The sequence below is a fragment of the Pan troglodytes genome, chromosome 7 (assembly GCF_028858775.2).
Source record: "Pan troglodytes isolate AG18354 chromosome 7, NHGRI_mPanTro3-v2.0_pri, whole genome shotgun sequence".
Taxonomy (NCBI): domain Eukaryota; kingdom Metazoa; phylum Chordata; class Mammalia; order Primates; family Hominidae; genus Pan; species Pan troglodytes.
In genome coordinates, this window is record NC_072405.2 from 109,524,781 (window position 1) to 109,538,985 (window position 14,205).

Sequence of the window (14,205 nt, forward strand, 5' to 3'; positions counted from 1 at the left end):
AGTTGGGTGGATCACCTGAGGTCAGGAGTTCAAGACCAGCCTGGCCAACATGCTGAAACCGCGTCTCTACTAAAAATACAAAAATTAGCCAGGCTGGTGGAATGCGCCCGTAATCCCAACTACTAGGGAGGCTGAGGAAGGAGAATTGCTTGAACCTGGGAGGCAGAGCTTGCAGTGAGCTGAGATTGCACCACTGCACTCCAGCCTGGGTGACAGAGTGAGACTCTGTCTCAAAAAAAAATACAAAATAAAAAAGAAAGTCTTCACCTAAATTAAACTTGACTTTATAAGTTAAATTTGTTTCAAAAAGAAAAATCTTATTCTGTTTTCTAAAACCAAATATGATTTTTAAAACTATTTCTTGTTTTTTTAAAAAGTATTTGTGCATTTACTTTTATTTCTTGAGCTTGACTAATCAAGAATTGAATGCATAAGTATAGTTATGAGAGTTCAGCCCATTTATTTTAAATTTGCATCCTTTCACCTCTGAAACACTAAACTATGAAACCTAACACAAATACTGTAAGAACATCTGAGGTAGACAGTTAAAGTATAATTAAGTTTAAATGCCTTGGTGAAGGAGTATAAAAATTATTTAAATTCAATCGGCTAGTACATTTGCAGTTTTCTTTTATTAGGTGTGAAATCTAAGAATCCCCTGCCAACTCTTGAGGGCTCAATCCAGAATGTTGAATTGAAGTACTGCAGCACATCATTGGTCAAATGTGCCTCTGGGACCATGGGATCAATAAAAATTTGTGCCAAAGCCCCAGGTATGTGCAGCTGGACCGTGTAAAACTTTATTGCCTGTATAGGAGAATTGGCCTTGCATTTTACAAGGAGCGTTACTGAAACAAGAATTTACTCATTGTTCCTATGAATCAGACGTTTTAAATTTTTACTTAGAAATTTTTCTAATTGTGCCAGGATGGTACTTCTTGACTTTAACAAATTTTTATTTAGGGAAAAATACTTAGTTTTATGAATGGTTATGAGGGAGAAAAATTAAAGGAATGTTTATTATACTTTTTGGGGGAATAGGAGGTGTATATATATGTATATAATATGACACTTAAAATTAAATTAAAAAGTTGTTATTGTAATATAATTAAATAGGAGACCCAGTTGTTTTTAAATTTTGGTTGTAAATTACTTTACCTTCCTACCAATATTTTATTTCATAATATATTTAAAAAACCATTTGTGATTTTTTTCAGTGCAAACTAAATTTAAGGTAAGTTTATAAAGGTCCAGATTTCATTTAATTTTTAGAAGACAGTGTGTTTAGTTGTTTCCTTTTATAAACTTTTCTGGACATGTTCTGCATTCATTAGCAAATATGAAAACTTAAGAGTTAAAAATGCTTTACATTTTATGAGACTCAGTATAATTAAATGTATAGCTAATATTATCAAATAAAGTTGAAATGTTATATTATGGTGTTAGTATATTTTAAAATCAAACATTCTCAAGTGACTCATGTTTTATTTTTATTATTGTTTTATAAATATTTCTTTTCAGTTGATAGTGGAAAAGAGAAGTTGATTCCCTTGCTTCAGGGTCCTTCTGACACTAAAGACCTTCATAGCACCAAGTGGCTCAATGAGAGTAGAAAGCCAGAGTCTCTCTTAGCTCCAGATTTGATGGCCTTCACAATCCAAGTTCCACAATATATTGACTACTGCCACAATTCCGGTAAGTACAAACCTATCATTATTCCCTTGTTTTGCTTTTTTTTTTTTTTTTTCCAGAAAGGCTTTTAAAATTGGTATTTTTTTTTTTTTTTTTTTTTTTTAGCTATTTTTGTCAATTGGCTTACTCTGCAGTTGTGCTTTTTCAAAATTCAAATGAAGAATTTTTGTATCACTTTTGTTAATTGAAATGTGTTTATAAATAATAATGATTTTATTTATATGAGAGAATTTAGCTGTGTGTATAGTGGTTAACTTCAGATTCGTATATATAAGGAACAACTGAGTTTTAAAATATAGCATATCATTATAATGCATATTTTCTTGAGATAGTAGCACTTTGTAACCCAAGTTTGTCATGTGTAAATTGGTGTTTTTACCTTCTGTAATTTTTTAGGAATGAAAAGATATGATGGTAGAACTGAGAAGAAAATCTCAGAGGTCATTATCTCATTTCTTAGAGTTTTATTTTTTTCTGGTAGCACTTTGAATAGAATCAATTTCATTTTATTCAACACTGTAATAGCAGAGCTATACCTCTCATGTTGAGAGAAGGTATCAGAAGGATCAATGAAGACTGAGAAAAGAAAAATGTATGATAGGTAGAGATCACTATCAGCCATGAATTCACTTAGCCAGTATGTGGTTAGCAAAGTCAGGGTGTTCAGTCAATGAAGCTAGCAATGTGATAGTAATATAGACATTTGTTTTAAAAGATACGTGGTCCACATTTTCTCTCTAGAAGTAACTGGCCAGTGAGTAGTTTCAAATAGCTGCTTTAGAGTAGAGCTTCATTAACATTATTCAACAAGTACTGTAGCTTATAGAAAGTATGTTCAGCACTAGTATGTTCAAGTAGAAACTATGAAAAGATCTGCAACTAACTGAGCAGAGACTATGTAGAGGTGAATATTGAATAAAGCAGTGCACAAATGAATATATACAGGGACACAAAACATTTGAAAGACGAGTATATTATGATAATATTTGCAGTTGAGTGGTATCCACATTGAAAACTGGAAATTAGTATTTGAAAGGTGAGTCTAAGGATGCTGTCTGTCAGCATGCTTCTAAGGACAGCACACCTCAAAAATAAGATTTCAGCCTGGTAAGAATGGGTACAGAACCATAAAGAATGAATGATCAGAGGATGGCTCCCAGATCCAAAGTAGGGTTGTCCCTATAGAGAAAAGATTTTACCAATCTTTTAAGACAGGGATTGGTAAATACTTTCTTAAAGGGCCTGACAGCTAATATTTTAGGGTTTATGGCCCATACAGTCTCTGTCTCAACTGTTTCTGCTGTTTTAGCACAAAAATAGCTACAGACAAGACTTAAATGAATGGACGTGACTGTGTTTCAATAAAGCTTTATTTATAAAAGCAGGAAGTGGGCCAGATTTGGCCTATGTGGTTTGTCTAACATGGTTATAGGAAGAAGGAATTGGTGGATAAATATCATGACTTTGTTAATGCCTATTTAATCATGTTCCTTAAATATATTGTTTAGTAAACTTCTTTATAGAATTACTCATATAGTAATTTTTGTTTTCAAATAATAAACTTAAGATGATACTAAAATGACCAGACCATTCAGTTACAATTTTGATACCTAAGAAGAGATTAATCTTTCTAGAATCTTGCCACTTGTTCTTGAGTTGGACAGGAACTCCTAATATTTGTTTTACCATATATACAATGAAAATAAATTAATAAGTTGAGCATATTTAAATAATCTGTTCTTCAACAATATATTATCTTTTATAATTTAAATGCATTTCTAGGGTCACAAAATTTTATTTTTGTTTTTAACTTTTTATATAGCTCTAAAAGTAAAGTGGTATAAGAAAAATTATCTGTGACACCTATAATATTTATAAAGTTTTAATTTTTTCTTGCTGTTAAGGAAATTCACCTAATCTGCAACATTAGTGTTATGGATAGTAGTATGTTTATGGATTTGTGTGTAAAATTTTAATGTGATCATGTATTTAATGCTTTGAAAATATTCCTTTGGGTATGTTTTGAACCTAAAATGTAATATATTTTAACTTAAAACTACATTCACATAGTTTATTTATGGTATTTTTAAATTTAAATTTTTCATCCACCTTACAACTGCCACCCACATTCATGGCTTAGGTATTTATGATATGGTTTAGAGAGCTCATAAGTACTATTTTTATGCCAGTTTTAAAATAATTTGAATTAATCTTATGTTCTTGTAACAAGATTTAATTTGGGTGTATATGTATATATGTGAGTATGATTGATGTTATAGACAAGTCATAAGTAAATCTTAAATGAAAAAATCAAAATTCCTTAACAGTCCTTCAAGACTTTACAAAAATATTATACTTTCAGCAACTACTTTCCTGACCACTGTATCTAAATTTCTCTCTCTGTCTCCTACACACATATTGACACTTCTTACTTATTTTTCTACACTCCTTTAGTTTTCCTTAGTACTTATCAGAATCTACCATACTATATATGTTACTGATTTATATTGTTGATTGTTTCCCCTGCTATTAGAATTTTATGCTTCATTTGGGCAGGACGTTTTGTCTCTTTTTGGTCACTACTGTATTCCCAGCATCTAGACCAATACCTGGCACATAAGCTAACAATAAATACTTATTGAATGAATAAGCAAGTAACTGATGATTACATTTACTTTTCTTTGCTTTTTGAAGTTGAAGTATCTAATGGAATAGAGACAGGAATCTTTCTGGAGGCTTAAGGGAAGAAAAAGATGTTAGGTGGTTAAATCTTTTAGGTGAACAGTTAAAGGGAATCATGAGTGGTCTCTGCTTGTGTTTTCAAAAACAGATAGATGTCCCGGTGAGGTTGTTAATGAACTTTTCCCATGGTCTTATAGAATTTGAATGATGATCATACTAACTGGCTTTTTTTGGGTCATGGCATGATGTGTGGAAGACAGCTGCCCTTGTGCATATACTCTCAAATTGAGGGGGATGGGTGGTTAAACGGGACCAGCAAATGTTGCAGATGTTACGTAAAAGTCAATTAGGAAGTGAGTTTTGAGAGGAGCTTATTACTTAGGCAGCCTTTTGACTGTGATTTGAGAATGTGAGGGAATGGACAGCTTTATTAATGGGGATTTGGAATTATGACAGAGAGAAATATTAATGGTATTAGTAAAACTCATTATAAAAACAGTACTTTACAATTAAAATGTCACATTTGTGTAAATTGTTTTATTTGCTTACAAATCAAAACTGTTTTAGGCAGAGAAAATATTATTTGTGTCTTGCAGAGGAGGAAATAGATGCCTAGAAGTTCAATGACTTGTCCAATTGCCTAGCAAGTCAGTCTTTGAACTAGAACTTGGAACTTCTAACTATACAACATTTTCCCACCATGTTGGGTGTTGGGCTGTTTATCATTTTCTCTTTTAACCTTATAATCCACCTCACTAAACACTGTATCCTTCAGTCTTAAAAGTTCCTAACGTAACGGATCTCCTTTTTTACTTTATATTAAGCACTGTCAAAAGAGCCACACTGTCATGATCTTACAGCATTTCTTTGTCTTTGAAGTCTCAGCAATTCCCTTTACACTTTTCCCACTTCCTTCCTTGATTGCATTCTGCACTTGACTAACTCTGATTAACAGCAAAGGAGCTGAAGGCTCTTATTAGAATACAGTATGCCAGCACACATTCTGTATTTATGGTTATTTTTCAGGGGAACCATTTAATGACACATTTCTTAGGTTTGTGTAGATACAACAGGTCACATAGAGAAATAGATGCTTCTCTGGTTCCTTCGTAGGTAGAAGCACTTGGTGACTATAACTGACATAATTAAAACATTTAAAAATAGGTTCTGCCAGGTGCAGTGGCTCATCCCTGTAATCCCAGCACTTTGGGAGGGCTGAGGTGGAAGCATCACTTGAGCCTGGGAGGCAGAGGTTGCGGTGAGCCAAGATCACGTACTGCACTGTAGCCTGGGTGACAGAACGCAACCCTGTCTCAAAAATAAATAAAAATAAAAATGAGGTTCTAAATATTTTCTTCCCTTATTTTTTATTATTATTATTTTTTAGACAGAACGTTGCCCAGGCTGGAGTGCAGTGGGCGCGATCTCAGCTCACTGCAACCTCCGCTTCCTGGGTTCAAATGATTCTCATGCCTTACAGAGGCGCACCACCACACCTGGCTAATTTTTGTATTTTTAGTAGAGATGGGGTTTCATCATGCTGGTCAGGCTGCTCTTGAGCTCCTGGCCTCACGTAATCCACCCGCCTTGGCCTCCCAAAGTGCTGAGATTACAGGCATGAGCCACTGTGCCCAGACTCCCTTGTCTTTTTAATATAGACTTTGGCTCTTCTTATGCTATATTTTGCCTATGATTCATAGCAGGTTCTGCTTGCTAAAGAGTTCTGAGTCTTTGTTAATCATGGTATTAATGTGTAAATAAATTTTGGAGTGTCTGCTATTTAGGAATATAAAATGACCATGAATTCTATCAGCTTAGAATCAAAAGAATTTAGGCCCATCATTTCAATTTCTGTTTTTTCTTTTGATATGGAGTCTCGTACTGTCGCCCAGGCTGGAGAGCAGTGGCGCGATCTTGGCTCACTGCAACCTCCGCCTCCCAGGTTCATGCCATTCTCCTGCCTCAGCCTCCCAAGTAGCTGGGACTACAGGCACCTGTTACCATGCCCGGCTAATTTTTTGTATTTTTAGTAGAGACAGGGTTTCACTGTGTTAGCCAGGAAGGTCTCGATCTCCTGACCTCGTGATCCACCTGCCTCTGCCTTCCAAAGTCCTGGGATTACAGGCGTAAGCCATCGCACCAGGCCCATCATTTCAATTTCTAAGCCAGTGTTAGGAGTTCTATTTACATGTCTCCTGCTCTCTCTTTGCTCTGGCTCTGCTGGCCTTTTTTGATGTTCTCTGTGGTGGTTATGTATTTACATATACTGTTTTTTTCTGTCTAGGATTCTCACAACCATCCTTACCCTTTTTATTCCTGTTTATTTCCAGCTTAGTCTCAAGATCTCAGCTCAACTACTGTTTCTCCAAGGAAGCCTTCTGTGACTCTGCCTTTTCCCTACTCCCTCCCAAGCCACTCAATTTAATTAAGTACCTCTCTTACATTCTTTCATAGCTGTTAAGACGGTGTATATTTATATATGTCCTTACCACTTGACAGTAAGTTCCATGAGGGCAGAATTAATCACTGGTTGCTTACCATTTTATCTCCAGGGCCTATCATTGATGAATGCACAAAGAATGCATGAGAAATCATTTGTTGAATGAATGAATAAATGAATGAACATTTATGACAGATGTTCAAGGGTATAAATTTGACAGATAAATAATCAGTTCTTGATACATGTTAGCCGCCTTTTCTTTTCTCTATTTCTGTTTCTTCCTCCTCTTCCTTTTCCTTCTGCATATATCTACCACTAGAGAAAATATCTACCAATATCTTTCTCTGTAAGACAGTTCTAATTACTATTAGATTATTTATTCACTGGACTATACCTCCCATTTCCTGGTCTGATTTTATTCTTATAAATGACATGAAATAATATATCAGCCTGAAATATACCTGACAACACATATTATCTTACCTTTCTTAGCTTTTTTCCCCCCTTCCTTTCATTTGGTATTCATCCTCTTTAGTCTCCAGCATTTACTGCTATGGTTGATCATACCCTTTCTATTCAATCCTTAGTCTCTTTTGGCTTCTAGATGTTCAGAGACAAGTCTCTATAGCAGTGGTCCTCAACTGTTTTGGCGCCAGGGACCTGCTTCATGGAAGACAATTTTTCAATGGACTTGGGTGGTGGGGGATGGTTTCCAGATAACACTCTTCCAACTCAGATCATCAGGCATTAGATTGTCATAAGGAATGTGCAAGCTAGATCCCTCGCGTGCACATTTCACAACAGGCTTTGTGCTCCTATGAGCATCTAATGCTGCTGCTGATCTGACAGGAGGCAGAGCTCAGGCAATAATTCTTGCTTGCCTGCCCACTCCTCACCTCCTGCTGTGTGGCCCAGTTCCTAACAGGCCACGGACTAGTACAGGTCCATGGCCCAGGGGTTGGGGACCGCTGATCGATAGGTCTTTTTTGTTTTTGCACTTCTTGCGAATGGAGGCACTGACTGCCCTTTGTTCTGGACTGTCTATTCAAAGATGTTCTTATAGTGAACAGCCTTGGAAGACAAGTATCATGTCTCATTCTGGAGCAAAGAGAAAGCATGCTTCCTGTTATAAAACATTTGGTTCCTTAACTTAGGGTTCATCTCCTGTTATGTAATTCACTGCATGTACAGGCAGCCATCTGAACAAACGTGCACACCATCACCTCTGTGAGACTTGTGGGCAAAGGGAACTGATGCAAATATGTTGATACTGGTGTTGCTTCCTGTGCGATAAGTAATAAAGTCCTTATCTGTGACTTGGGATCCTTGTCTTCTGCAGCCTTCATGAAACTGTGGTAGTGTATGATCTTAGGTCCCTAACAATTCTTGACACCAGAACAATGTCGTTTCTTGGTTTTCCTTGCTTTGTTCCCCTCCTCGAAGATGTTTCTTTCTTCTGTTCCTTAAATGTAGGTTGTTACCAAGATTATGTTATTGACCCTGTCTTTGTATCTGAATGATCTAATCAATACATCTGTTTTCAGCAACCAACCATAAGTTTATATCTTTCTGTCCATTTTTTTTTCTTTTGAGATCTGGACTGCAAATTTCAGCTGCTTCTTAAATATTTTCTTTGGATATTTTAGTGGTGCCTAACACATTCAAAACTAAACTCAGTATAATTTTTTATTCCCTATTTCATACTTCATTATTCACTCTTTCAGTTAATAATGGCACTATTTCCCTCTTAATACTGTCAATTTCAGCACTACCTTGATTCTGCCTTCTTTCTTCCCTGCACATGGTTGATGTTTTACAAAAGCCTCCACCACTCCACCAATTAAATATCCTAGGCAAAACATCATAAATTTATTTCAGTAATTTTCTATATGATTTGTCTTCAGATTGTCAAACTGACTACTTCCACTACATGTTTGAAAATATCTTCTTTAAAATGTTAACTCCAAAATTTAACACAGTCTTCCACATACCACAAAGTACAATATATATACTTCTCAGATTTGTATAGGGAACTTCTATTCAGTTGCTATTTGTCTTGAGCTTGTATGCTACTTGGAAACCATGGATCTCTTTCACACGAACTACTCTTAAGACATTTTTACATATTTTATATGTCTACATTAGTTTATGAACCTACTTGGAAAGCTTTATACTTATTTCTATGAAATTTCACCTAATTGATTTTGGTCCACCATTAATGAAGATGATACCTTTTAAAGTATCTGCTTAGCTGTAGTCACTTGTGCAATTCAGATGCACATGCTATTTTTGCTTTTAATATAATGGAACTAAAAATAACGTTTTTTACTAAGGTAAGAAAAATAGATTTATGTGATTATGATGTTATTTTAAAATAATTTAAAATAAGTGTTCCTCTTAACATATCTTTAAATGTAATGCCAATGTAAACCAGTCTTTTTATTATCTTGTATAATTTGTTTCAGAATTAAGTAGTATAAATTTTTTAACTTTACCAAATTGTGATAAATTAAAAATAATTTAAAATTTTACCCATCGCACATGGGAAACTTTTGGTCATTGTTATTGGAAAGGAAAGCCACAATTACAACTCTAATCTCTGTAAATTAACTGTTACATTGGGAGGTAGTTCTTTGTCTTGATTAAAACGTACCAGCAAACAGACACACTCTTTTGGTTCACCATTTGGAGTTGTTGGTTAGAATATATTGTTTAGGAGTTTTAAAAATGGAGACAGTATTTTATATTGTAAGTTTTAATTTGTAGGGAATGTCTTTTTTGGTTTCAAAAAATTCTGCTCCTAATGTAGAAATAAGTGAATTGCCTTGAAGTTATATGTTTAGTATTTTTGACAGAACATATGAGTAAGAATGCTTATATATTGTAGCAATTAAAGACAATTCACATTTGTGGTTTGGGCATAAATGTGTAAAAATTATACCCATCTATCTTGTTACATTTCCTCTTTCCTCCCTGAGGACGTTACTATGTACTTTATCTGTAATTGTTGCCAGTTTTCTATCACGTTCCCACTGGGCTTCTGGTGCAAAAAATCTTATCCTCTTGATGACAGAGCTTGCCTGAATGATTTCATGCTCCTAGCATTTTTGTTCACGGGAATTAGGGGCAAAATGTAACTACAGCTGAACAGAGCGTCTATTTTTGTAATTTTGGAGTTTAGGCTCTGTTATTGGAACTAAATGAAGAGATGCAGGTGTTCTCCAGTCCAAGCCCTTTGGGAGTTTTGATGGTAGATGCTTGAAAAGAAAATGCATGTGTTTCCACAGTCAAACAGCAGCTGTGAGACAAGGATTTATGCTTTTCTCAGAACTTTGGGATTTCAAAATGTTACATTTAATCACAAGCCCAGAAAGGGGAGCAAATGTTAAAGATGTTACGCATAAAAGTAAGTTTACTGATTTCTTTACCATACGAACTAGTTGTGGGAACATAGGAACAAAGTACTTTTTAATCATAATGCAAACAATTTCTAAAGGATTATGATAATTGTAAGGACATTGCCTTTTGAAAATGTTGCATTTGTAGTGCAGAGAATTTTTTTATCCTACTAATTTCCTAAAATATATTGATATTTTTTCCCGTTAAGAGATGCAAACACATACACACACAAGACGAAAGGTGTGGTAAACTATTTGCCATATGCATTTTAATTTTTTTCCCCAAAAAGTTTAATAAATATCTTATTGTAAAAACAATATTTTCAAGTACTAGAAATGTCAAGTTCTAGCTAGGATAGTAACTAAAGGAATTTATAGATATTTAAATACAGGTGTATATTTAAATGTTTACACAAAACAAAGCATATGTATATGTTTAAAATATTTTTTCTTTTTTCAGATCATGAAATTACTTTGTGTTAGTTGATTTTCAAATTTATCTTTATTAAAGCACCACCTTGCAGTATTTCTTTGCCATTCTCCTATTTTTATTGCTCTACTTTTTTAGCATAATCATTCATTTATTCATCTAACAAGTATTTATTGCCTATTTTTTGTGTGTAGAACTATAACGATGCATCAAAGTCTCTACAGTGAATCAACTTCTAATGAGGAGTAAGCATATAAACAACTACAGCTGAATTAATGAATGATATAAAGGCTTATTTTTTGGGTTCAGCTTCATCCATTATAAATTATGTTACTTTAAGCAAGTAAACCTTTCTGAGTATTGGTTTCTTTTTTTCTTTACTATTTTTTTGAGATAGAATCTCACTCTGTCATCCAGGAAGGAGTGCAGTGGTGCTTGCATCCTCTACCTCCTGGGCCCAAGAGATCCTCCTCCCTCAGTCTCCTGAATAGCTATGACTACAGGCATGAGCTGCCACACCTGGCTAAATTTTTGTGTGTGTGTGTGTGTTTTTTTTTGTAGAGACAGAGTCCCACTATGTTGCCCAGGTTGGTCTTGAACTCCTATGTTCAAGCGATCTTTCCACCTTGGCCTCCCAAAGTGCTGGGCTTATAGGCGTGAGCCACAGCACCTGGCCTAGTGTTGGTTTGTCACCTATAAAATGGAGATACTCTTATCTGCTTACTAAGATTGTTGTGAAGATTAAATACTGTATCCTCAAGTACATTGTAAACTTTAAAACATAATGTGGATTTTAAGTATTAATTATTCTGTTCACAATAGTACCCTATATTAACCAGTGATTGAAAATGTAAGGTTTTTCTGAGTCATTTCTTTTCCTTCCTTAATCTCAACCTTCCAGTTAATGGAATCCACTTTAAATTTTTTCTCAAGGTAAAAATTTGCAAACCTATGATTATGCATTTCTGAAGCTAGGAGCAAATCCTTTACCTAGTTTCGTTATTCTCCTTCCACATTGAAATGTACCCTGGACGCTATGATGTTAGGAGTCAGGAACAGTTGCAATAGCAACAGGAAATTACTTTGCTTGCTTCCTTTGAAAGGTCCCAGATTCTGGAAGGAAGCCAGAGGGAGAAATCCCTTGAGCCTTAAGGGTAACCAGTTTCCCTCATTTATATAGCACAAGGTCAAATTTTTTGCATTTTATTACTGCTTGTATAGTAAAAGTAAACTGGTATTCAGAGTAAATAGTAGCTTCATTAGTAAGTAGTAAATTAGTATACAAAAAGTATTTGGGTTGTATACTGGGCTGCAGGTGAACTTCACTAGAAAATATGGACTATCTCGTAATTTGTTTAAAGTATGTTTTATATGGATCAAAAAGGTACCAGTATTACTTTATTTTCTACTTAGAAAATAATATACATTTTCTATGTGAGTTTTTATTTTTGCAACTCATAGCTTTTGTGTTTAAGACCCAATGACATTAGCCTTGTGATCCTGTGCAGATTTTGAAGTTGGCTGTATAGTAGCTTTCATATAGGCCAAAAGAGGAGTTGCTTTATAAAACACTTACGGGTGAAATTCACATCAATCTTTGCTACCTGCCCCTTCTCCTAGTTGTTCTATACCGTCTAGAAAAAACCTCATTCTACTGACAGCCTTTGCATTCCTTTTATTCAGTTCAGTATACATGGGAGTCATTCTTATACCATTGCATTGTTTTGTAAATAAGTGAGACTCAGTTGTCTGTTAATGTGTGAGAGTTTAAGTGTTTTACTGAGGATATTTCTGTTTTATTTTCACCTCCCTCTGACTTTTGCCCTTCCTCCTCCCCATCCCTTTCCTCTCCCCTCCCTTCCCAATTAATTACTCCCTTCTAAGCACAACCATAGCACTTTTGCTGTATCATGCTGCAAATAGTCTTAACTATTTATAGGATTCCTTCCCCATGAAGTTGGGAGTTCTTAACAGCAGGGAACCATAACTAGTGTATGATAGGTATTCAGTAAATATAGGCTGGTCCAAAGGAAATTATTTTTGCCATTTGGGCATAGCCCTATTGTTCGCAGGTACATATTTCATTTCTGAATTGCTCTATGGGGAAAAATGTAGTCTGGCTTTGGTCTGTTAAAGAATAATTTTTAAATGTAAAATCATAACTCTCATATAGAAATAAGACAAGTGCTAAAGATTTTATTTAACTCATCATTAATGAGAGAACCAGGCATATGTTACAACTAGATCAAGGGAGAATTTAAAAAACAGAGACATTTGTTGATCAGTAATATTAAAATAGATTTGGAAATGAACAAACTGGCTTTTCCCTTAATGGGGGAATGAGATCAATTGAACTTCTACCTGACAGAATTTGCGTACCTTCAGTCAATAATTATTTTGCATTGCTATCAGTTATCTATAATTTACTGATTTGTAAAATAGTGTAAAGGCAATGAAAGGTGCAGAGTAACATAGAGTCAGAATCAGATAACCTGCAAGGGTGTGCTTTTAAAAACACAGAGCTCTACATTGAAGCACAATTTATTTCCTAAGAGGCTTGCTAAATTCCAGATGGCTAGGATATTTCTAGCTATGGGTGGTTTAAATATAGAGGCAGATCAGAAATAATTTTGTGAAGGTTTAGTGCATGGTGGGAAAATTAAAGGGAAATGATACCACCGGCAGAGGGCAGTAATGACATAACAGTTTCTTGAAGACAAAGGAAATATTGATTGTTGATAATTCTCGGCTAATTCTGTTGACCTTAACTTGAGTTTTACTTTTCATATATTGCCGTACTAAGTTCCTTTCAGCCAGCTGCTTTGCCAATACCTGGAACGTGCCAGAATAAGGCTCATTTTGGTTTTGTTTTAGGCTTTGTTAATGAAGTAAATAAATAAAATATTCTAACCTGGTTTTAGTTAAGTAAATAATGTGTTCTAACTTCTAAGTACTTTTTCTGTATGGCAAATATTTGAGTATCTATTGTAGATTAGGTGTTTCTTTAGGTATTAAGGAGATATATGTGTGTGTGTATCTATCTATCTATCTATCTATCTCTCCCTCCGTACTGTATAGATAGATAGATACATCTCCTTATCTATGATGAGTTATGATATGATCTATGATAGATGGATATATGTAGCTATCTACACACATGAAAGTAGAGTTTCCAAGCCTCACCAAAGTAACATTCTGTTGATTATGATATTTTAATTTTAGTAGTTAATTTATTCTATTTTTTATGAGAATAAAACACTTAATATAGTATTATTTAAACTATCAGAAGTCTTTCTTTGAATGTAATAATGACATCATCTAATTTCCACTAAAAGATAAAAATCTAAAATATTGTGAAAATATCTATCTGGAAATATATGATAGCCAAAGTTATATAAAACTTAGTTATAGATAAATAATAAAAATGCAAATACACCATAGGAAAATGGCCAAAGGCGACAAAAGTAAGAAGCACAAATGATCAAAACACATAAAAAATTCAAATTAACAAGTAGTCAAAGAAATCGATATTAAAACACTAAGGAACATTTTTTTACCTGTGA

The 14,205-nt window shown here is 34.5% G+C and overlaps 1 protein-coding gene across 18 annotated transcripts in view; it reads left to right on the forward strand.

The window, feature by feature from the left end:
• VPS13B (vacuolar protein sorting 13 homolog B) overlaps positions 1 to 14,205 on the forward strand; it is an 861,798-nt gene that overhangs the window by 257,923 nt on the left and 589,670 nt on the right. For all 18 annotated transcript variants that reach the window (XM_054657406.2, XM_063816458.1, XM_024345440.3 and 15 more), the window contains 2 exons: positions 639 to 773; positions 1,522 to 1,695. In XM_054657406.2, the coding sequence (XP_054513381.1) occupies positions 639 to 773; positions 1,522 to 1,695 (309 nt within the window). The remainder of the gene's footprint in view (positions 1 to 638; positions 774 to 1,521; positions 1,696 to 14,205) is intronic.